Source organism: Anolis carolinensis, chromosome 3 (genome assembly GCF_035594765.1).
Source record: "Anolis carolinensis isolate JA03-04 chromosome 3, rAnoCar3.1.pri, whole genome shotgun sequence".
Taxonomy (NCBI): Eukaryota; Metazoa; Chordata; class Lepidosauria; order Squamata; family Dactyloidae; genus Anolis; species Anolis carolinensis.
This window is the reverse complement of record NC_085843.1, coordinates 98442325-98467258: the sequence shown is the minus strand read 5'-3', so window position 1 is coordinate 98467258 and position 24934 is coordinate 98442325. Positions and strand designations below refer to the sequence as shown.

The window sequence follows — 24934 nt, the reverse complement described above, 5'->3', positions numbered from 1 at the left end:
CGGCTTAGAGATGGCACCGAACTCCAAAACTCCGGATGACCTCACCCAGCGGTTTCATGTAGATGTTAAAAAGCATGGGGGATAGAATGGAACCTTGTGTGACCCCATAGGTCAATGGCCAGGGGTCCAAACAGGTATCCCCCAGCTTCACCGACTGGAAATGGCTTTCCAGGAAGGACCGGAGCCACTGGAGCACAGTGCCCCCGAGGCCCGTCCCAGAAGGATACCATGGTCGATGGTATCAAAAGCCGCTGTCCAAGAGAACCAGAAGGAACACACTCCCCCTATCTAGCTCTCTGCGGAGGTCATCCACCAAGGTGACCAAAGCCGTCTCAGTACTGTGTCCAGGCCTGAAACCAGACTGCGAATGATCTAGAAAATCCAAGAATCCTTCCAAGAATCCCTGGAGCTGAGAGGCAACCACCCACTCCAACACCTTGCCCAAAAAGAGAGGTTGGAGATCGGCCTATAGTTGTTAAGAATGGAGGAATCAAGGGATGCCTTTTTTAATATGGGCCTAATTATTGCCTGTTTCAGGCTAGATGGAAAAATCCCTTGCTCCAACAAAGAGTTTATTATCCTCTCGAACCAAGTTACCAGTCCTCCCTTGGTCAGTTTGATTAGCCAAGAGGGATAAGGGTCAAGAGCACATGTGGTCACTCTCACCACTCCAAGGACCTTGTCCACGTCATCGGGTTGCACAAGCCAAAGCGAATCCAGCAAGATCAGACAGACAGATGCCTTAGGCACCTCATCTAGCATTGCACTAACACCAGTGTCCAACTCAGAGCGTATCCGAGCGACTTTATCTGCAAAATACTGTGTGAAATCACTGCACTGGGTTGCTGGATTGTCAGAGGTCTCCCCCCCCCCCTTGAGATGTGGGGAGGAGCTCCCCAACAACCCGAAACAATTCAGTTGGTCTGTTATTTGCAAACATTTTGCGGGCAGTCAAGAAAGCCTTTCTGGCTGCCCGCAAAGCCACGGAGTAGGCCTTAATAGTGTCTCTAGCCCGTGCTCGGTCGGCTACCTTACAAGTTTTCCGCCAGTAGCACTCTAGACCCCTTCTCGTCCGCTTCATCACAGCCAGCTCCTCTGTGAACCAGGGAGCCCTAGTGAGTTGGCGAGTTGAGAGGGGACGTTCAGGGGCGATCGTGTCTATCACCCTGGCCACCTTGCAATTATAGTGATTGACCAAGGCTAAGAATAGGGAAATGCCTGCTAAAATACTGGATAGAAATTTGAGCTCTTTTTGGGAACACTATTCCTTAACCACTAGAAAAGACACTTTTCCTTTTTCTCCAGATTGCATGATCGGTGATATATTCAGATATAGCTACTTAAATCCATTCTATATGCTTCATTGGACCTTGAGGAAGGAGACATCAAGTTCTTCCTTCAACAAGGGCCCACCTTAGTGTACCACAACAACTGGGGGCCACCAGCAGCTGCCTTGCCTCCCCAGTCACTGCTTGTCTGTAGACGTGCACCCAGTCTATTTCCAGCTGGAGGAAAAAGCAGGGTTATGTTGAGGACATCCCAAGGGAACCAGCTTTGTGACGTCTTGTAAGAATGGTGGGTGACAGAGATCTATACTCCACCAATATGATGGCCTAAGCGTCCTACAGAACTGATCATTGGTCAGACTTCATTTTAATTGCTGCATACTTTATAAAACCAATGAAACATCCAAGGACATATTGTCATTGTCATTTTGATAACAATTCTGCCAAGATAAAAATTAGGGGTGTGTGTGTGTGTATCAGTAAACTGGCTGGGTTTTCTGAGAGCGGAAGTCCAAAACACCTGGAGGGTCAAAGTTTTCCCATGCCTGATCTAGACTCTATACAAGATTGCCTACTTTCTCTGATACATGGTGACTGGCAGTTCTTGAGTTGGAACCCTTGCTGAAAACTTTCAAACTTAGGATATCTTTGGAATAGAGGCAAATGTGGTGTTTTGACAATCAGTTAATTCGCCTGTTTATCTGCAGAAGTAGAGCAACACATGGAAGGTTTTCTCTGTAGGCAGTTGCCTTGTTATCTACTGGTAGTCCAATGAAACCAAGGAGAGTCCTGACACCGTGGTGACCCTGCTGAAATTCTTTCTCAGCCTCTGCTTTGGGAAAGGCTGTTTTGTTCCCCGGCTCCTTGTTTGTGCCAACATTTGTATTTGATCTCTCACTGGTTGTCAGTAGTACGCCAGGACCCGAAAGAAGCCGCCTTCACTTGCTCTGAGTGATCAAAGTCTCTTTGCAGAATTACGTGGGGGTTTCTTGGCTCTGTTACATAACAAAGCAAAAACCTGCCACTTAAAATGACAGCTTCAAATTTCTCGAAGAAGGAAGAATGATAGGAAGGGATTGCTCCAGTTACTTGAAGAATATAAAGAGAACTGGAAGAGAGAGAGAGATGCGCTCTGGTGTTCATTTCATGCTGGCCTTTGAAAGGAAAAAAGGAAATGCTGCAGTTTTATGCATAGAAACCAGAAAGCCCAGTTTGGCACATCACGTGCTTTCGGCAGCCCTGGGAATTATGCTGGAGTTCTCCTCTGATTTTCAATTTTGCTTAGTAAGCTGCTTTCTTAGACAGATTAGCTTTTGCGTGTATCCGGACTCAGCTTGAGGAGAGAGTATCACAGCACATGCATTATTGATTATTCCAGACATATATTAATAGATAAGCATGTTGCGGTACTTCTCGGCGTGTTCTGTCACAACGCATTAGACTGGATGAGCTGCAGAAGGTTTTGTTCTTAACAGAAGATGGTTTGTTTTTTAAGATGGGAGGTTTTGCCTAGCATGGAGATGGTTGTACACAGAGATCTACTGCACACATCTGCAGTGCACATGCAGCAGAAAGGTCTTTTTTTAAATCCTGAATTCTCACTTGGGGGTTAGAAGGGCAAATCCATTAGAGAAACACCTTGCCATTGCTCTCTCTCGTACCACTCCCAGTTGGCAAAGTGCTTCTGTGCTCCACTTCCCCAGCTTGAACCTTCCTTTCTCACTCAAGCAATCTAGGGCAAGGAGCGGAGAAGACGAGAAGATGGGGAAAGCAGAGCAAAATAAATGACTTATTGTGGAGCTTTCTAGGAATTAGGCCTGCTTGTGCCTTGGATAGGTGTTTCCTAGCTAGTTTAAACAAAGCCAGGGGAATGATTTAGGCTTATGACAAATCATCTGTAATTGAGAATGGAATTAATATTACAGGTTTGAAGGTGGAAGTACTGGTGATGTGAACAGCATTGTAGAGCAAATGGACCCTCTTTTTAAAGAACCATCATTTAATGACAGAGCATAAGCTTTGCATTCAGAAGTTCCCAAGTCCAGTCCCTCTGATTGGAAACAATCAGGTAGCAATAGCTGATGTGGCCTGTGGCCTGAGAGAGATGCTTCTAGTCAAATCTTGGAAGTACACTCCTACTGTCCCATTACTGCCATGGACCTGCTGGGTAAGATATGGTCTTGTAATTATAATTCCCAAAATTACCTTTCCAAAGGCTGGTCAGTGTAGACAGGATTGGAGAAAACACAGTCTACGGACTACAAGAAGAAATTCCAAAACCATTATCTAGCCTGGAGTTCCCCTTCCCCAATTGGCTGGAATTCACCAAGCAATTAAAATGCGTAATCACTTTAGTTACTAAGCTATGTAGAGTCTTCCAGATTGTTCCCTCATTCCTTGCTTACAGGGCAATAGCCACTGTGATCAATGAAGGACTGTCTTTTCCTTTGTCAATTGGGAAGCAGCTGCTGACTGACATTTCCATGCCCTTACAGTGCAATCCATCTCACAATTCCCTTTGGTGGATGACCTCCACAGAGATCTCAACAAGGGGAATACCTGTTGGTTCTCTTGAACATCTCAGTGATATCCTTCTAGGCCTACTCACTGGGATGGGATTAGGGGGCACTGTTTTGCAGTGGCCCTGGTCCTTCTTGGAGGGCTGGTCCCAGAAGGTAGTGCTGCGGGACTCCTATTCAAACCCCTGGCCTTTGTCCTGTGGGGTTCCACAGGGGTCTGTTCTATCCTCCATGCTCTTTAACATCTACATGAGCTGTTAAGTGAGATTATCCAGAGTTTTGGAGTGCAGGGCCACCTCTACACAGATGACACCCAACTCTACTACTCTTTTCCACCCAATTCCAAGGAAGCAATCCTGATCCTAAACCAGTGCCTTATGGCGGTAATGGACTCGATGAGGATGAACAAACAAACACAATCCTGACAAGACTTCCTGGTCAGTAGGGAGACCGATCAGGGTATAGGATTACAGCCTGTGTTCATTAGGGTTGCCCTCCCCCAAAAGACACAGGTCCGCATCTTGGGTGTTCTCCTGGATTCATCACTGACCCTGGAGGCCCAGGAGTCAGAGGTGGCCAGGAGAGCCTCTGTATAATTCAAAATTGTGTGCCAGCTGCACCCATACCTTGAGAGGCTGCTCACTGGAGCATCATACAGGGAGCGGTCAACCCCCTTGCTGCGGTAGCTCCACTGGCTACCAGTTTGCTATCGGGCTCAATTCAAGGTACTGGTTTTAAACTTTAAAGCCCTGAATGGTTCACGCCCAACTTATCTGTCCTGCCACATCTCCCGATATGCGTCTTATTACGCCAACTTGCTAATGTGTATATGTATGTGTAAAAGAAATCCCTTGGAATAAATCCTTGCAAAAGTTGGTTTGCAAAAAGAACTCTGCAAAAAGGGAGCTCAGCTCTTTTGCAGAGGTAAGCCACGCCTCAAACAATGTATCGAGTTTGATGGCAGATGGTTGGTTTGACAGTTGGAGAAAGACAGTTGGGATTTGAGCTTGCTAGAGAGAGCACTGGGAAGAAAGGCTCTCTAGCTACTATGCTGTATATATCGATGCTGATTGATTAGTTATTGATCTTATGCAACTACATGGACATTGTATGATTGCAGAACTGTTTTGTATTTCAACTCTACAAGCAAGAGTAAAGTTTCCTTTGTTCATTTCAATTCCTCTGCCTGGTCTGAGTTTCTTTGCACATGGTATTATCTGGATGCTACTGATTCCGCTGCATACTCTCCCCTGGTAACACGTCTGCCCAAGCCCTGTGATCTGCTGGAGAAGCCCTATACTCGGTCCCATCCCCGTCTCAAGTACAGCTGGTGGGAACGAGAGAGATGACCTTCTTGATGGTAGCTCCTAGGCTCTGGAATTCCCTCCCTAAGGACATCAGAATGCCTCCCTCCCTACTTTCCTTAAAAAAGCAAATAAAAACTTCTCTGGAAGGAAGCTTTTGGGGAAGAGAATGAGTAATCAAGTCAAATGACAATGGATTCAGACTATGGCAACAAAACAGATTGGTTCTTAATATAGCTGGTTTTATTACAGTTTTTATCATGTATTGTTGTTTTATGTGAAGTGTTAAAATTTCTGAGTATTTGATTTATATGTATTTTGAGTTTGTATTGTCCTAGGTTCGAACGACATTGAATTGTTGTTGAGCGTTAGCTGGTCTGAATCCCTCAATGAGAGAGGGTGGGGTATAAAACAAAGTAAATAAATAAGTGCATTACAGGAATTTTGATGCATTTTAAAAAAATCAACTGAGGTGTGCAAGGGCAGCACCTGAAGTTCCCCTCCAGAGCCATTGCATACCCCATCGCTGATATTTGCCCATCCCTAAAGTCCACACTGGACTATTAAAAAGAAAAATTGGGTCATTTAGAAATTTGTCAGAATTATCTTTCCAGTGATTAGAATCCCTACACTTGCCAAGATACCTAGATGGACTGTCACTCATGCATTCATAAAGAATTGTAGATAGACTCCTTGTTTCAGAAAAGAGTAAGAAAACCATGAAAGGACAACAGGAAGTATTCTACCTGTGTTCTTTTTTCTCCCCTTTCCTGTAATATTTTTCTCTTCCTGCAACATTGCCAGAGTTCCTGCCAGGTTAGCTTTAATACATATTGCAGATATATGGTGAACACATGCCAAAACGATCTTTCATGTTCTTGGTGTATTCAGTCAGTCTTTTGAAAAAGACATCCCTTTAGAAGAGAAATATGGCTCTTCTAAGGGTTTTGAGGAGTGTCAAGATTTTCAAGGATCTAAACAAATTTTTAGCTTCAATACATATTGCAGATATATGGTGAACACATGCCAAAACGATAGTGGACCAGCACCAAAAAATTTCCCACTTATCTATCCCAGACTATCCTTTCACCCCATTTGTTCCACTTCCATCTTGTAAGGCCTGCGCTGGATTTTCCCACTTATCTATCCCAGATTATCCTTTCCATACTTAGATTCTCTCTTCTCATCCTCCTTGCCAGACCATCACTGGGCTTCACTTCCTGGAATATGAATGAATGTAATGTAAGAGATCTTTCTACATGTGTGTGTTTCATTGCCTTTAGATTGGGCCACATTGCTGACTCATGCCCTGGTGTGTTAAACTATATAAGAACCATGTTTCAGTTTAGCCACTTTTGGCGTTGCTTTGGGGGAAGGGAGGTATGCAGTCATTGGGGTGTGGGACTGGCCTCTTGCTCTTTGGGATCTTTCATGTTCTTGGTGTATTCAGTCAGTCTTTTGAAAAAGACATCCCTTTAGAAGAGAAATATGGCTCTTCTAAGGGTTTTGAGGAGTGTCAAGATTTTCAAGGATCTAAACAAATTTTCAGAGGATCTAAAATGGAAGCCTAACTCATCTGGATCCAAACTTGGGTGCTGAGGTTTTCTGAAAACCCTACATCTTGAGAGGATAAAGAAAACATTTGCTTTATGTTGACCTTTAGTTATCAAACATAGCTATCCTCACAGCCATTAAACATGAATAAAGCGCCCTTTCAGCAAGTGTTTCCAGCTGCTGAATAGAATAGATCATAAGCACAACTGATATGAGCAGATGTTTTCTGTTGCATTTTACTTCCTTTATAACACTCAGTAAAGCACCTTTAGACTGTGACTCTAATTTGAGACAGGAACAGGCCCCAAAAGGCCATTGGAGGCTTTTGGGAAGTGTTTTCAAGTGCCTTGTTGCTATTTACACTGTTTTGCTATTATATTGACAATTCTTTATATAATAGCATTGCTAATTAATTAAATTCATGAAGCAACCTTGTCTTGTGGCTTTAGGGGGATTGACCACTTGTACTTCAGGGGATTCACCTTCCTAGTATATTCAGTCGGATATGATTTTGCTATATTTTATACCCGTTGCACCTTTGTTGATGTCAGAGTTATTAGAATGGGAAAACCATGAATTAAACAAAACTTTTAAAAACTTGAATAAAAACACTTTTCTAGGAATTTCTAGGACTTCCAGCACAACACTGGTCAACTTCCATTGAAGTCGACCATATAATCATATTGAAGGACCTCAGAAATACTTAGAAAAGCATTTTGTCTAGAAATCTATAGATACAATTCTATGACCAACTTCCACCTGAAGTTCACCATAGAGTCATACTGGAGGAACCTTGCAATTACTAGAGAAAACATATTAATGAAATCTGTAAATATTCAAATCCACAAAAGTCAAATTTGCAAATGTGGAGGACCAGCTGTATTGTTTTAGTGTTTTAATATGCAAGCCACTTTGGACCCCACCCCATATAGGAGAAAACTGAGATAACATATTACTTAAATAAATGGATAGCTGGGATAATTACATCTAAAAAATTAAAATGAAGCATAGTACAAAATAATAGGGTAATGTGTAAGATCCTCTACAGAGGCATCTCCATTGGGCAGAAGTGACCATGGGCTTCCATGTCCTTGTATAATGAATCCACTCAGGGCAGGAATCTTAGAAATATTTTTAAAATATTTCCAAAATGATTGGAAAATTAGTTCCCAGGTAGACGAGAATATGTGTGAAATTCACTTACGTTTTGCACAGAAAATACAACATAATATCACCGCCATATCCATGGGACAAGTATCCATGGTTTAATTCATCCATGTCCAACAACATATTTCCTCTGTAGGCATTTTCTGGATCCTCCAGAATAACTCTATGCTATTCTTAGGTCAGAAGTCTTTTGTTTCTAAGGAGTTCAGCATTATCTGCAGTTTCTCATAACCACACGATATCCAGGAACAAATCCCCCCATGAGTCACATCATAGTTCTTTTCTGCTATTGTATGTTGAAAACAACCATGTGCAATAAGTTACAAATTGCGAATAGTAATCAAAAATGACCATTTTCAAATATTTTCTGCCAGCTGAAAATAAATATGATTGGAGAAAAAGCTGGTGCATGTTCTGTTTTTAAGCAGTATTTTGTTTGCATCAGACCATAGCCCAAGAGGTGTAAGAGCAATCCAAATCTGAGTTAACATTTGGAAGGGTACAAAGAGGATAACTTATGGGGGAAGGTGAAAGAAGAACAGGATCCCAAGGCTCACCTTGGTGGAAAACCATGGTTTTCATTAGGTCTGAACCCAATTTATGCATGCATTTCATAGATGCAATTGAGTTGTTTCCCCCAACACCCAATTAGGTAGCAGTTCTACCTTTAACAACTTGTTTATCATGTTCTCCAAAAATTCTTAAAAAAAAATCCCTGATGTTTCATTTTATTTGTAGATATTGAAAAACCTGTTCATTTAGAATGCCAGTGAGAGTTTACACACAAACATATATACATACACATATATATATATATACACACACACACACACACACATACATACACGTACACACACACACACATACACATCACTTGCTTGATTTAGTAAGTAAAGGTTAAGAAACTAAAGGGGGAAGGGGAGAGAATATTTAAAAGTCTAGAAAAGCAGACAAAGCCGTGGGGGGAAACCCCTTAGATCTATCAAAATAAATAGAGCAGAAATCTTTCTTGCTGGCCTTTGTGTTGTTATTATTAGAACAAACCATGCCTGAATGAACTAAGCCATACTACCTTCAAGCATCTATACGCAGCTCAGCTACAGTATGTTATTTTGATTTACTTATTTATTTTTTGAGAGAGAAAGCTGAGAGAAAATGCAATGAGTGATTGGTGTAATGAGCAGGAATGGAAAGCTAGAAAAATCTCATTTTCTTTATAATACAAGTTGAATATAATTATCAGCTGCAGCATGATTAGAGAATGGTCAGCATTCACCAAACAGATACTTCTCAGGATGTTGTGTGTTGCTCAATGTTGTGGTGCCTGTTTTCATATCCTGTGCATTAGATACTTTTTGCTGCACATACCACTCCAAAACTGTTTTCAGAAGCATTTGCTGGGAGGTTTTCCCTCCAGGCAAGGGCACAGAATCATTGGCCCTCCAGATATGTTTACCTGCAACCCTCATCAGGGGCCCCAGCATGGCCAGTGGCAAAGGATTGTAGGAGTTAGTAGTCCAAAACAGCTGGAAGGCCAAAGGTTCTCCATGCCTGCCCTAAACTCACACATTTATAGCACAATGATTACAATTCCATCAGCCTCATCCTATGGAACACTGGCATTTGCAGTTAAGGAGGGGTGCTTTAAATTCATTATCTGGGATGTCTGTTGCAGTGGTTCTCAACTTGTGGGTCCCCCAGGTGTTTTGGCCTACAACTCCCAGAAATCCCAGCCAATTTACCACCTGCTAGGATTTCTGGGAGTTGAAGGCCAAAACATCTGGGAACCAACGGGTTGAGAACCATTGCTCTATTGCGTCCCCGATCTACAAACCCCAGGATTCCATAGCATGTTGTCATGGCAGTTAAAGTGGGATATCAAATTGTAATTATGTGCTGTGAAACTTAGATTTTGACAGATATAAATGCTTTTCAAACCAATGGTTCCCACAAGCCCAGAAATCAGTAATTCACACGAGAGGACTGTCCAAACAGAGCCGTGCTTACACATCACCCGTTGCGTCCTGACGAAGTGCCCAAATGGTGCTTCCTTAAAAACTTTTGCTAAACCAATCAAATGTGGTGTCATCCCCCTTCCTCCCCTTCCTAAGTCTTCCCGGTGCTGCCCTGAAGCAGATCATATCATGGCACTAAAACACCCAGAAATCCTAGCAGCTGGTAAACTGGCTGGGATTTCTGGAAGTTGTAGCCAAAAACATCTGGAGACCCCAGGTTGTGAACCACTGCACTAAAGCAAAGGCAGCCCTGCCTAGGAAAATCAGCCCAGTTGAAGTATCGCTAAATTTATTTGACATTTTTATTTACAACATTTTTACCCTGCCTTTCTCATCCGAGGGGACTCTTTGAGCCCTGCTTCTCCTGCCTCCACCCATGCATTGCTGAATCTAGATTTATCCAGTGACAGAAGCTGATGGGCTTTAGAGAAGAGTAGGTGGTCATCAAAAATGCAAAGGAGGAGGATTAAAGCTGGCCCTGGTATGTGTATACCTGCTTCTGGTGCGACAGAGAGAAAAAGCAAAGGCTAATGCCTTTCTAGTTGCTACCAAACTACAACTCTAACCAGTTTTTAAGCATGAATTTTAAACTTGTGTTCTTTGCTTAATCTCTGTTTTGTGTATTTTAATATATATTTTATAGAAATACATTTTCATATGTATCTTTTATTTAAAAATACATTTAGTATATGTATTTGTGGTATTTTTACAATGTGTATGTGTTTAAATTATTCTTTAACCTGCCTTGAGCCAGGAGGAGAAGTGGTTAAGAAATAAAATTATTATTATTATCCTTTCTTGCCTCGATTATGCTGGCTAGAGCAGAGCTTAGAAAAGTCACTTTTTGGACTACAATTCTGATCTTGTGTTCTTCAAGCATTAATTTTAAAATATGCCATTCTTGCAAGGTTAATGTCTATTTGTGGTCAAGATGTGGAATGTGTCAGTGTAAGAAGATGTGAAGGTATAAGAAGGAAACAAAAGTCAAAAGGATGTTTATAAGTTACGTTATATTTGATATACAATACCTTTCAAGGCAACCTGAAATCCTGTAGGTTTCATTGACTTTTTCCTGGTTAGCTCTGTTGAATAAGTACTCTGTCAGTCTAAGAGATAAAACCAAGTCTGTTGGGGTAGAGATCAAGTAACTATCAGAGATTTTCATGTCACAAAATTTGTTTTTGAATTTGGTACCAACACTATTATGAATGTTGTCTTTCACTCATAATGCAAGTTTTACTGAGTTTACTAGTAAATGTCAGGAGAGTGTGCAAGGAAACTGATATAATGCCACTGATACAGTGAAAATGAGAATGAGATTTGTTAATGCTTCAATTAAGATATGAATGCTATTCCAGTTTCTGATGGCTTTCTAAATCTGTAAAATTACTGAATTGTTTGTTAGACTGTAGTCATATATAGATAAACAGAAAAAATAGCTCCCAGGATCTGCTATTAATGCTATTCTAGTTTATGTTTTTCATTTTATTCATAATTTATTTAAAATGCATCAAATTAGTTTAGTTCAAATTTAGATCTCCCACCACTCCATTCATTCATATTATCCCAACACCTAATCTTACCATTTAGGTGCTATCAGAAATAATTTTCTTTGCTCCTAACATATGTTTGTAGTAAGTACTTTTTATAGTTGTTGAAATCTATACCGAATTCCAAGATCATATTGAGTAAGTGTCCTTTTTTCTTTGACCCCACAGCTGTCTCAAACCTGGATGCCGAAAGTAAACTGAGTGTGTACTTCCGTGCCCCTTGGCATCAGCAAAGAAACGTTTTCCTTCCTTCCACCAGACCGGCTTGTGTTGAGGAACTGCATCACCATGCAAAGCAGAACTTGAGAGCCTTGAGAAAGGGTAAATCGTGCTTATTATAATTTATTTATTACAGATGCAGTCCGTCTTTCCTCTCATGAATCCAAAGCAGGAAACATAGGTTCTGTCCTCTCACTTGATCTTTACAACAGTCCTGTGAGATGCATCAAACTGAAATTGACTGGCCCAAGTCACCTAGTGAGATTCAAAGCTTGGTGGGAATAAGAAACTGGGATCTCTCAGATCCCAGTTCTGTAATCTTGGCTCAAATGAAATATCCTGATGACCTAAAGAAGCTTGTTGTTTCTCTAAAAATGGCACTTTAACCATTCATTTTTACTTGACTTTTATTGCCTTTGATCAGATCTCCTTTGCTTTGGAGGTAATGAGTGTGACGGCTGCCAGAGTACACATAACCAAGTTGACTCTCACTTGATTTTTTGTTTATTTTGCCCCAAAACAGAAGCTGTATGCTACAGTAAAGGGCTAAAATTGGGGGTGGGGAAGGCAGAGAGATTGTTAAGATTTTACTGTCATCCTATTTCCTAATAAAATTCTTTTCCCCACAAGGAGGAAGGTGCCTATTACATTAGAAATGCCTTTCTGACAGTGAAAACAACACCTAAACAAACAGAGGTGCATGACAGTTTGTCATTGTGCAGGCATGGGGATGTTAAAAAGCACCCAAACTGTCCTGAAATTTATTTATTTGTGAGAATAATTACATCCAGACAACAAGTTAGGCCAAAGAAGCCAACTATATAGGCTTCATATTCTTTGGAAAAAATATTTTGACTGCAACTCATTCTAACTGAGGGATTCTGGAGTTTGGGGTTCCCAAACGTCATTTTTCTCAAGTTCTGACTAGAATCAATGTGGACCATTATAAACTGTCTTGGAGTTGGATTTTATTTGGTAGAAACAAGTTAGAGATCAAAGGCTTTCATGGCCAGAATCACTGGGTTGCTATGAGTTTTCCAGGCTGTATGGCCATGTTCCAGAAGCATTCTCTCCTGATGTTTTGCCCACATCTGTGGCAGGCATCCTCAGAGGTTGTGAGGTCTCACAACCACTGAGGATGCCTGCCATAGATGTAGATGAAATGCCAGGAGATGATGCTTCTGGATCATGGCCATACAGCCAGAAAACTCACAGCAACCCAATTTAGGGGTCCCTTCCTTCGTTCTTTCAGTGTTAGGCTCCCCTTGACATGATTATTTTACCAAAGTTTTGTACACATATCTCAACAATTTCAAATAGGTAGTAACTGATTAGAATGGCTAAATTGGATAGAGGCTAAAAATAAGAAACTAATCAATTACTAAACATTTTCTTGGCACAGCTTAACAGCAAGTTGTGGGTGACGTCTCTCATGATAGCACTATAAAAATTATAAAGGGAAATACAATCATAATGACCTTTAAAAAGTGTGTGGGGGAGATTCTGCAGTGCAGCTGTTTTAATCTTCTGCCATCTTGTGGCCAAGAGAGAAGCATTTCAGCAAAGAATAAACAAGAAAAAGCCTCATACAGAGACAGTATGATTATTTTCTTTCCTGAATATTTCCTATTCAAATTACCTGATATCAACTTTGATATATTTTGCTGTCTCACCCCCCTGAGCAATTTGGGTTAAAATAAAACTGTTAATTTTATTACTATCCTTCCTTTCATTTTTTTAAATAGCAATTTGCTATTGGTTAAAGATATACTATATTGTCTTAATTTACGATTGCTGGCAAGAATATTACTCTGGGCATATTATTCTGGGCATAAATTTAAGGGGACGGGAGCGCAGAATTCTCCTTCTTCACCATTTTATCAGTTATGTAAATAAATTTTTAGTCTCTAAATCCAATTCTTATTCTTATTAATCCAATAGACCCATTGAATCAGTGGGGACTTGACAAGTCAATGCTTATTAGAATCATAGAATAGTAGAGTTGGAAGAGACCTCATGGGCCATCCAGTCCAACCCCCGCCAAGAAGCAGGAAATCGCATTCAAAGCACCCCCGACAGATGGACATCCAGCCTCTGTTTAAAAGCCTCCAAAGAAGGAGCTTCCTCCACCACAGCCCAGGGGAGAGAGTTCCACTGCCAAACAGCTCTCACAGTGAGGAAGTTCTTCCTGATGTTCAGGTGGAATCTCCTTTCCTGTAGTTTGAAGCCATTGTTCCACGTCCTAGTCTGCAGGGCAGCAGAAAACAAGCTTGCTCCCTCCTCCCTGTGACTTCCCCTCACGTATTTGTACATGGCTATCATGTCTCCTCTTAGCCTTCTCTTCTGCAGGCTAAACATGCCCAGTTCTTTAAGCCGCTCCTCATAGGGCTTGTTCTCCAGACCTTTGATCATTTTAGTTGCCCTCCTCTGGACACATTCCAGCTTGTCAACATCTCCCTTCAACTGCAGTGCCCAGAATTGGACGCAGTATTCCAGGTGTGGCCTGACCAAGGCAGAATAGAGGGGGAGCATGACTTCCCTGGATCTAGATGCTATTCCTCTATTGATGCAGGCCAGAATCCCGTTGGCTTTCTTAGCAGCCGCATCACATTGCTGGCTCATGTTTAACTTGTTGTCCACAAGGACTCCAAGATCTTTTTCACATGCACTGCTGTCTAGCCAGGCATCCCCCATTCTGTATCTTTGCATTCCATTTTTTCTGCCAAATTTGCATTCATTCAATAGGTCTGCTCCAGTTGAGAGTAACAACTGAATTTGATCTATCACATACCTGGAAAGCATTCTAAATATGTTCAGGTCAGATCTACTCAAAGTGGTGGTCCACAGACTGATACCAGTCCTCAAAGTATCAACTTGCTCACACTCAGTGTGTTTCCAGGAAGGAAAGAAACAATTGTAGCCACAGGATGCAAATATGGTACTGGTCCCTGGCACATTAGAGGGAAGATGCCAATCTTCCATCTCAGGTAGTCTGAGAAACACTGAAAGATTGCATTTTTCAAGATGAAGTGCATTGCCTTTTAAATTGTGTATGGAAAGGCGATATGGTGGTAGTTTGTGGACTGTTCACACTACACAATTATAACATTATGATTCTGCTTTAACATCCATAGGAATTGATATCTAAAATTCCTGCTAGAGAGCTCTAGTGCCTCACCAAGCTACAAATTCCAGAATGCTTCAGCTAAAGTGAATCAGGGTGCTATTATTGTGAAGTGTGAAAGGACTCTTTGAGACCCAGCTACAAATTAGGCTTTTCAGAGGTTCTCCTTAAGACCTAGTCTTCCAGATGTTTGGAGTTTTCACTCCCCAAGCCCCAACCAGGCAAAGGTTTGTGGGATTTATAGCAAAAACCTACAGAGGGATAAATTTTTCCCACCTTCCCTTAGGCAAGCAATCGTTAGGACCCATCCCATCTTGGAATAGGTCCTTGTGCCAACTGAACTGCTGACCAAAGGGTTGGTGGATTGAATCCATAAGACGGGGTGAGTTCCCATTTGTCAGCCCTAGCTTCCCATGTGGTGACATGAGAGAAGCCTCCCGGCAGGATGGTGACACATCCAGGCATTCCTTGGGCAACGTTTCTGTAAACAGCCAATTCTCTCACACCAGAAGCAACTTGCTGAATTCACTTCTAACACGATAAAAAAAATCCCATCTTGAAAGAGGATAATAATCATGACGTACCAATTGATAAGGACTATCCCTTTATGATGCTTACTCTGTATTAAGGATATGCTCAAAATTATATCTACCCCGTATATAAATCTATAAATTTTAATCAAAAAAGCAATCCAAAATCCTGGGTCAGTTTATCCACAAGTCAATGTGTGGCATCATAACTCAAAAAAAGCAACCATCCCCTCCTGTGAGAAGAATTGTGAAATGCAATAGCTTAGTCCATCCCAAGAGAGCCCAAAAGAAGCACCAACCCCCCTCTCTTATGTTTGCTGTGGTGCTACTTCTGGCCTTTTTGAATGTCTGGGTGGGGAAATGGCAGTGGCAGCCCAGGGTGGCTGACCCACTCAGGTGACACTGGTGCTTTTCCCTCTCTGCAGAATGATTGCCAACATCCACAGGTAATATCAAAATCCATAATTTTGGCCCCTAAACATGCCCTCAACTTATATATGTTGACAAATTATACACAAGTTTATACAATATGTCTGTACTTACGATGAACTGGATCTGAATAGAGGTTTAAGTCTTCTCTGTCTGCTTTTTATATCTTGTTCTTGCAAAACAGAGCAGCGAAACCGGGGTGAGAGCAGAGAACAGAAAACCCAGAGTCAAATCTCAGTGGTGGCTCCCCCTTTTCCTTCTTTCCCTGTGACCTACAATCAGAAACACAAAGAGGCAAAGGATCGTCACTTGCTAAAAGTAAGTTCTCTCTCTTTTCCCATATATGTTTTTGATCTTTTTTGGAGATGGGGATTATCCAGACCCACACACAACTATAGCTGTAATTCTGTCTGGCAGAGATTTGCCAGGTAATATCTCAAGAAACAGTACTTGTCAAACTTTACTTATGCTAAGCCATGCTACTCTTAAAAGCACCAGCACTTTCTTAAAAAGCCAGCTTAGCTATCAGTGAGATGTGTGAATGAATGACAATCGTGCTCATCATTTTTGGATTTCCCTGTTATAATCTTTCTTCGCCACCACATAGATTCTTACATTTACTATATCCGTAATATAGATCTCACTATAATTTGTAAAATTAAACACTTGCACATGTATTGCAGTTTTACGTGGTGACTTATTTGTGATATTTATTTATGACTCATCTACAAAACGATAGCTTCAAGAAACCACAAAAACGTAGATGTTGTTGAACTATATAGACACACATTTATCTTTTTAGGAAATGTCAACAGAAGTGTTTCAGACTTAAAATAAGGTTTCATCTATTACCTATTTTAAGGAATCATGGTTGGGTCAAAGAAATCATGAAGGTTCTCCCTTTGCACCAGTGATTCTCAATCTGTGGGTCCCCAGATGTTTTTGCCTTTGACTCCCAGACTCCTAACAGCTGGTAAACTGGCTGGGATTTCTGGGAGTTGTAGGCCAAAACAACTGGGGACCCACAGGTTGAGAACCACTGCTTTGGACAGTATAATAATAGTAAAGTCTTTACACTTGAACCAGGAATGGTGAACCAATATGAGCTTCTTATTTCTGTTCTAGTTTTCTGTGGATCTCTGAAAAGTTAAATGTTACCTGGAGACCTTTGGGTGAAAAAGAAAACTCTTTTTCTGTTTGAGCTTATTGGCAAAACAGGACTTAATCACCCTAATAATACCACCTGCTGGTGTCCTGAACTAGCTCTTTTACTAGCTCTAATTTTTTTTAAATTAAGCTGTCCATTACAGGAAAGATGTTTATATGATAACATTTCAGTGACTTTCAGAATAGAAACAAAATCCCAAAGAATCAACCTTTTGGCTTATAGGTTAGTATGCATATAGACATTAATTACAGATTAATTTTTGAAATTAGCATTATCACTAGAAATCTTCATTTGAGAAATTAATTTGCAGATTCTTTATTCATTTTTCAGTTTTTTAATAAATCAAACATAGTATTTTATAATTTTAAAAAAATTAAACAAATTTTGGAAAAGACCTTTTAAATGCAGCAATTCTAGCTATTATATTAAACTGGAAATGGTAATTACATTTCCTAAATGACCCATGCTACAAGTTTTTACAAATTACAGTACCAAGGTCTGATTTTCCCATTGGTGACTTATATTTACTAGCAGGCCAGTGATACCCCATTGGTAGATCAGCTTTATGATTCATCTGCCCTTGGTAAGTGCTTGCCCCCCTTCTACCTTGAGATCTGAACCTGGGTCTCTTTTGGCTTGGCTTTTGAAAACTGTGACTCCAGTGTACCACTCTAAATTCTTCTCAATGGACCACCAAAGTACCACTAAAAAAATTACATATGGAGATCCTTTACCACAAGCTTACCCAAATTATTCACGTGCCACCATAGAGATACATTTCGTTCCAGTAAGCCATGGCTAGTTTACTAAACGTAGGCTTTGCTGGGGAGAAACATTCAAAATGGAGGAGTCAGTGGGACAACTGATGGGAACATCCCATGGCAATTTCCTTTGAAACAATTATGGTCTTTGACAGAAGTTAATTGTGAACTAAAACTTACAGTGGGCCCACAGTATTAGCTGGTGTTTGGTTCCAGGATCCCCTACGGATACCAAATGTGTGGGTGCTCAAGTCTCAATATATAAAATGGCATAGTAAAATAGGGACCCTTATATAAAATGGTAAATGGCTCAAACAAGTGCTGAATAGAGCCTGAAAATTGGTGAAATGGCAGGAGGTGACAGTAGAGTATCCCTGCACAGAAGTATAATGCTTGGCACATGGCAAAATCAAGGTTTAGTTTTTGGAATTACCTCCCCCACCCCACCCCGATATTTTTGAGTCATGGTTGGTTGAGTATGTGGATGCAGAACCAGTGGATACAGAGGACCAGCTGTAGCTAAACACCCATTGGGAGATGTATTTATTATGTAAAATATTGTATGATAAGAATTGGTTCAAGCTCATGAGTGACTTCTGATTTTCAATTAACAAGAGCTCTAGTAGGCAATCACTGATTTACATCAGTGAATGCCTACCTGGAGAACAAAACTGGGCAATGTATGCATACATGTAAGCCCTGTCTCAACATCAGCATGCATTAGGAAACTTAACAGATGTTACTACATTTATTGCAAAGGTGTGAAGGAAGCTCTACAACCATGTTCACATAACTTTCACACTCAATGCATAAATCTCTTGTACACTTCTGGGTGCACAACAATGTTTGGGTCTGGGTTTGTTTTTCACTACATGTCCTCAACACCAGCTTTAGCCCTAAGTATGAGCAGATGACTCTTGAATGGTACGAGACATTTTGGGCAGTTGCCCAGCTATCCAAGTCCTCATTGACTGTGTTGTTGTTGGTATGAACTTTTACACTTCCAGTATGTAACATGGACTGCACCAGCCCCAAAAATGAAATGTGGGGGAGATGCTGCAAGTAGCAAGATGTCTAATTCTAGTTTTGCATAAAGAGCAGGAAATTGTGCTTTTCTGGCTAGATTTTTTAACTTGGGGCATTTTTGGGGAGGAGAAGCAGAATCCAAAATATAAAATTGAGCCTTGGCGCTGTGAGAAAAGGAAAGTTTTCCTAGACAATTTCATTTGTCACTATGCTGTAGGTGAGTAAATATTTAAAATCTGCCAAATAATCCTATTCATGTGAATATGTAGAAGAATGCTTACTATAGAAGTGACTTATATGAAACAGTGATGAAGATAATCTCATTCCATTCTGAAATCCACTTTTTTCATGACATCTAACTTTGTTAAAGTAACAGCATTGGAAGCAATCTATGTTTTCTCTAGCAATGAGTGAACTACTCTCACATTGATTAAGAACTGGACCCAGCAACCCGCTCACCCCCAAGGGGATGATAAAATTGGAAAATACCAAAATTTGACATTTAGACCCTGTTGAATTCTGGGATCTCCAGCAACAGAGCAGATCCTTAAGCCTAGGTCAATTGTCCAGGAGGCATTTTAAAGACCAACAGTCTTCTGTCTTGCGCCATTGCCCTCTTCCTTGGCTCTCGATAATCAAGGTCTCACTGAAGGCTCACAAGCTCAAGTTATGTTCAGAAACAAAGAATTGTTAGGGACAGGTGTAGAACAATATCAGTAGTGTGGCTCAAAGTGCTCACTTTGTAATATTGTGAACACAGGTTTATGTTTCAAATCACGGAAGCAAAAGGTTGACAAGGTTCTTAGTTCTTTGGGTATGCACTGTCCCTTACTAACTCGAAAATGGTTCTTTTAGAATATTTTGCAACTCTGGGCCCATCATTATCAAAATCATGGATTGGTAACACATGGTCTTAGGGCATTGTTGCAACTCCCAGGTCTTCCTCCAAAAGACATGCTACTGAAATTAGTCAGAAAAATGCTAGGCTATTCCATTTTGCCACCAAATATGAAACAGTATGAGTTGTCACTATGTTTTGATGGTAGACTGTGGTGAGTCCAGAGGATGAAATTGTCCCCTCATAGTTGCCAACTCCTGCTGTAAATGTTTGTTTCTCAGAACAAATCACACAGCAGCCCAGTATGTGCTAATTGTGAGAAATAAGGGCAAAGTACATATCTGATGCTTTCAGCACCCATTTAATGGACAGGAGAACACATGAGACAATCTTTAAAATCGTATGCATTGGAAATCAGTGGAATTGGAACAGCTCCTCCCATGCTTGGGGGGGGGGGTTCCATTGTTGCCTTAAGCATTTTTAGCTATCAAAGGGCTTGTTTGACAGAGACATGCATATGTGATTGCTTTTATGCCCATTAGCCTCCCTCCGTGTAAATAACAATTAGGTGTAGAAGTTACACAGGTGGAAAATTGCAGAGCTAATCCTGAGCAACAACACAAGACCTCATTACAAATGAAACATTTATAGAATGGCAAGTTTTTCCCCATTGGGAAATGGCTTGTCTAAAAGACGTGTTTTAAATTGACAACATATAACTCTGATGTACTACTTTGACCAAAGCAGCAGAATCATTTTGAGTATGTCTTTTAATTTTTTTTAACCATTTCCCCCCACATTTCATGTTTATAGTTTTACAGCACCCGCTCGCCCTCCCCCACCGAGTGTTGCCACATGACCCCGTGGAGTAGAAAGGTATTGGAAGAGTACTAAAATAACAGTCTCTCATTCATTCTCGCTCGCTCTCCAGTCACTAATCCTTTCTCTTGCTTGCTTGCTTTTTGGCTGACTAACTTTGTTGTCTTTGTGTTACACTCTTATCAACAAGGAACACCAACTTTTCTGCTCCCTTTAAACCTCCCCATCCTTTCAGCAGCTTAGTGTACATTTAATAGGTTTAGTAGCTTATAAGATGGGATCCCCCTTTACTGATTTGTTTTAAAAGCCTGGACCAAAATTGTCTCTGAAGGGGAAAATGCCAGCCAGAAATTTTGTAAAACCACAGCATCTAAAGGGGACTCACCAAAGCAAAATCATGGATCTCCCCTATGGCCTGTTATCACTGCCATTGTTTGCTAAAGAGCAGCTTTGGCAGACAGTCAGAAATTGTGGTCAGGTCACTTCACTTTCTTTGTCCAGCAATCTATTGTTATGCAGGGAAGGAATCAGCCACAAAATACAGGCTGTGTGGGGCTTTTTTCCCCCTCCATACACCAACTTTTTTTCAGATGTTACCTAGGAAACAAAGTTCTTTTGTGTTAGTAGTTTATATGAGCCATTCATGTCTGCTGGGAACAGCACAAAAGCTGACCAGATAAAGAAAGCTGCAGTGTTTTTCTAACCCAGGGATGGCAGAAAATATTTTTGAGGAAGACAGGTCCCTCGTATTTTTGCCCTTTTGGTGGGCAGTTTTGCAGAAGATTCCGACAAGGTAAGCAACCAATTTGATGTAACTTTACTTGGACAAGTAGCAGTAAAGTGTGGCTTCCTACTCACTTCAGCAAGGGAGTTAAGGAATAGTTGTGAGCTTGTCCTGGCCCTATGGAAAGAATGTCCCCTAAGGCATTGATGAAGAAAAAAGCTATAATTATTTGGTAGTGTCAATCATTTGAAAAATGAGTGAAATGTTAAAGGCTGTTCAAGGCAGACAGAGTGAGCCAATTAAATATTGGAGCTTTAAGAAGAGTTGAAAGAACTAAAATGTTCCAGGATAGATTGCAGAGAAAGGTAGAATCTTCCAAAGCGACAGAAAACAGAAATTAACACTAGATGTGAAAATCCATGCTTAGCAAGCTTCCACTAGGGCTGCATTCAGGTAAAATAAAATAAATGCAAAATGAATAATTTGGTAGTCTTGGGGGGGGGGGAGTATTTTACGCTCAACTAGCTTGTTCAAACAGCTTAGTTTTTCAAAAGGCATCTGTTTCAACAAACTGCTTCTAATCTTTTTTTCCTCTCACTTGGTAAAACAACAAAGCACAATAGTCATGCTTTCTTCTCAAAAATTGTGTTTTCTTTTTGTATGATTCAGCTCTCTTAGTTCCTCTTTATCTTGCGTGCCTTATAGTTTGGATAGTATATTCTGAATTATTTTTGCATGCGTTCTAGATATCCTGCAAATTTTAAGGTGGTGACTTAACCTTTGCAGTTTCATTTTTTCTTTGATAATTGGGTTACTATTAAGGGTACACCTCTGGTTGTGTTAAATATCTATCCTGATCCTTTCCGTGTTTCCTTCAAATTCAGTTTTCTTCATTTCAGAAAATGTATTTTCATAGACAGGATCAGCTAAATAGGTAAAAATTATCTTTGGAAATAAGTTCTGTGAACTTCTTTGAACCTAACTTGAAACCATGCTGAAATTCTAGCAAAATATTTCCACGTAATGTGACTCAAAATCAGCCTGCATTGTGTAAGCCAAGTTACATAACTTGGATATAGTGATAGGCAGAAAGTTTGCATGTAACTGATTTGCAACGGATATTTGTCCATGCACATAGCTAACAAAATGAACTTAAATTTGCATACATACTTGCAGAAACTAAACATAAATTGGATGTTTTTCCTCTTCCTGGAAATTCGTTTTGGCTTCCAGTATAGAAATATTTCCAGCAAGCTAGATGGGTTTTACCTCCTGTCTACTATGTATTTGTTGAAAGATTGATAGCCTGTTGTTATGAACTATCGACAAATCCTTGTTTCCTCCTTTCCTGCAATCTACTTCCAAATCTCACATGCGGATATATTTTAAAAGGCGATCTCACATTGTGAAAAAGCAGATACTGATTTTGATTGTATTCATTTACAGTCCCACCATCCAGAGGAAGACGACGCAGATGTCATGTTAGGGCAGAGACCGAAAAATCCAGTACATAATATCCCTTCTACACTGGATAAGCAAACCAACTGGAGCAAAGCACTTCCTCTCCCAACTCCAGAGGAGAAAATGAAACAAGATGCCCAAGTGATTTCCTCTTGCATTATCCCCATCAATGTCACTGGTACAGATTTCTTGTACTTCTTTTTTTTTGTTGGCAAAAAGTTGTTCATGTTCTAATTTTATTATGGTGAGCGTACCCCTAAACATGGGGTTGTGATAAAAAAATTAAAGTTTATGAGGCAGGAATTTAGCTAAGCTTTAACACATTCCATTGAGCTAAAGTGCTCTTTCATGAATAACCACTGCCATTGGTGTGTTTATATTTGAAATGAAATGGCATGGTTGTAGGGTTTGTTGTTTTTGTTCTTGCATTGTGCTTTTGTATTGTGCTTTTGCATCATGCTTTTGCATTGTGTAGGCTTTTCATGCATTGGAGTAATGCTTGCCATTCCAGCCAACTACATTTGACACACTGACAGAACTCCCAAATGCAGAGAGGTCACTCATAACATTATGGTTGTATGTTCGAAAGCAAATAAGAAAAACAAGCAGATTCTAACTGTTGTTTAAAAATATTTTATAATGCTTCAAGGCAAAAAGTTAAAGTATTGATATTATAATTTAAGTGTATTTATATTGGGTTAATCTATTTTATTCCCAACTAGAGTAGATCATTTCAACCAGTGGAACTTTTTGTGGAGAGAATAATTTCTCTTTTATGGTTTCTGGTACGAATAAATCCTGTACAAGTCTCTAAGCTTGTATGTTCCCTCTGTCTACAAGTACACTGAAAATTGTTTTTATTTTGTTTATCTGTTCTTCATGTCAGAACACAGAAAATAGTGATTATTGATTACATTGGTTCTATGGTTTTGGTTTACAAATTAGGATGTCTAGCCATGAGTTGAATCTAGTTTGCTTGCTTCCAAGTTGTACCTTAAAAGAACCTGTACTCAAGCAAAAAGGAAAGGTTTCACTTTCCTCCCTGTGTATGTGCAATGTTAAGATCTTGCCATCCAAATGCTCATACAAGCTCATCCTTATAATGGGAATTCTGTTTAGTATTGCACTTGAACCCTTGGCATCTACTGGCTTTTCCAAATTTTTATCTAAACTCTAAAGAGCTGAAAATCACCCCCCAAATTTGTTCAGCACCTTAGCTATGTCCTTTAAAGTTCAGACTAAGACCTGTAATTACCCTTATCCCTAGCATCAGCGCCTCTGGCTGATACTGATTGGAACTAGTCAATTACTTTTTTGTTTTTCATCTAATTCCATGGTGATAGCATTACATTAAAAGAAAAACTGTCTTTCCCCAGAAATACATTCTTCTGGGAAAGTATTTATTTATTGGGTCCCCGTAATTAACAACAGCAAAAATACAATACACTCATGATGTAATGAAAAGAGTAACCACAAACAAACAAAAAGTAGTCATAAAAATAGGTTTCACATCTGCGCAGAGACTTTCCTTTGAAAAGTTCTAGAGTTGAATAGCTTGCTGGGAACATCCTGCTACCCCTCACACTATTGTGCATTTTCTAGCTCTCCAATCTACTGTTCCCTCAGTTTTTAAGTCTGTTGGGGAAAACATAGGGACCTGAAAGGTATCAGGTAGGTTGGTTTTGTGCAATGCTACAGATGAACAGTCAAAGAACCATAGTTATAAATAAACAACCTATTCTTCTTCATCATGGTATCTGTGCCTCATATAAATGGGTAACTGTGATGCTTACCAGAGGATGGTGAATCAGGCCACTGGAGAACTGAAGAGAAACATTGGGTTTGCACTAGGTCTGCAGTCCAGTCCATAAGAAGTTGAATTGCTGAATAAATAGGGAGAATCTTCTTGTTGGGTTTGGTAGAGATGTTCCAGCCTTCATAGAGATGGATGGAGCAAGGCTGGTTTCAGCCAAGACCGCTTTATTAATTCTTGCGAAACAGGTAGGAATGGAATCCTAGCAAAAGTAAGAGACTGTGCATCTACTAGCCAAAAAATTGGATAAGCGGTTGGAGCATATCTAACATAGATGTCAGAAATGTTGGCCATCCTAAGTGCTATATCAGAAAATAACATCTTCAGAGGACAAGCCTGGAGTAGTATTGTCAACATTTCCTGAATTGGACGAAGCCAGAGAAGAAAGAAAGCCAGGTGAAGGGGAATCAGACTCCTAGTCATTCTCAAATGAATAAGAAAACACAGAATGTTGAGATTGTTGAGGCTATTGGGATTGTTGTGACTGAAGAGGTACATGTTAGAGGCATAGGATGCAATTCAGTCAACTGAGTAATCAGAGGTGTGGTAAAAATCTGAGGATCTAGGGCAGGCTGGTGTAGAGGTGGAGGTAGCTAACAGTACCAGAGCCATAGGCAGCACAAAAGG

General features: G+C 40.3%; 1 protein-coding gene across 6 annotated transcripts in view; it reads left to right on the top strand.

Moving 5' to 3' along the window:
• nhs (NHS actin remodeling regulator) overlaps positions 1-24934 on the top strand; it is a 282551-nt gene that overhangs the window by 236174 nt on the left and 21443 nt on the right. For 4 of the 6 annotated variants that reach the window (XM_062975219.1, XM_008107269.3, XM_008107270.3 and 1 more), the window contains exons 2-5: positions 11564-11716; positions 15882-16015; positions 20304-20366; positions 22480-22672. In XM_062975219.1, the coding sequence (XP_062831289.1) occupies positions 11564-11716; positions 15882-16015; positions 20304-20366; positions 22480-22672 (543 nt within the window). Of the gene's footprint in view, positions 1-11563; positions 11717-15881; positions 16016-20303; positions 20367-20392; positions 21103-22479; positions 22673-24934 lie in introns of those variants that run through there. The other 2 variants (XM_003218867.4, XM_008107271.3) reach the window with 2 other exon arrangements.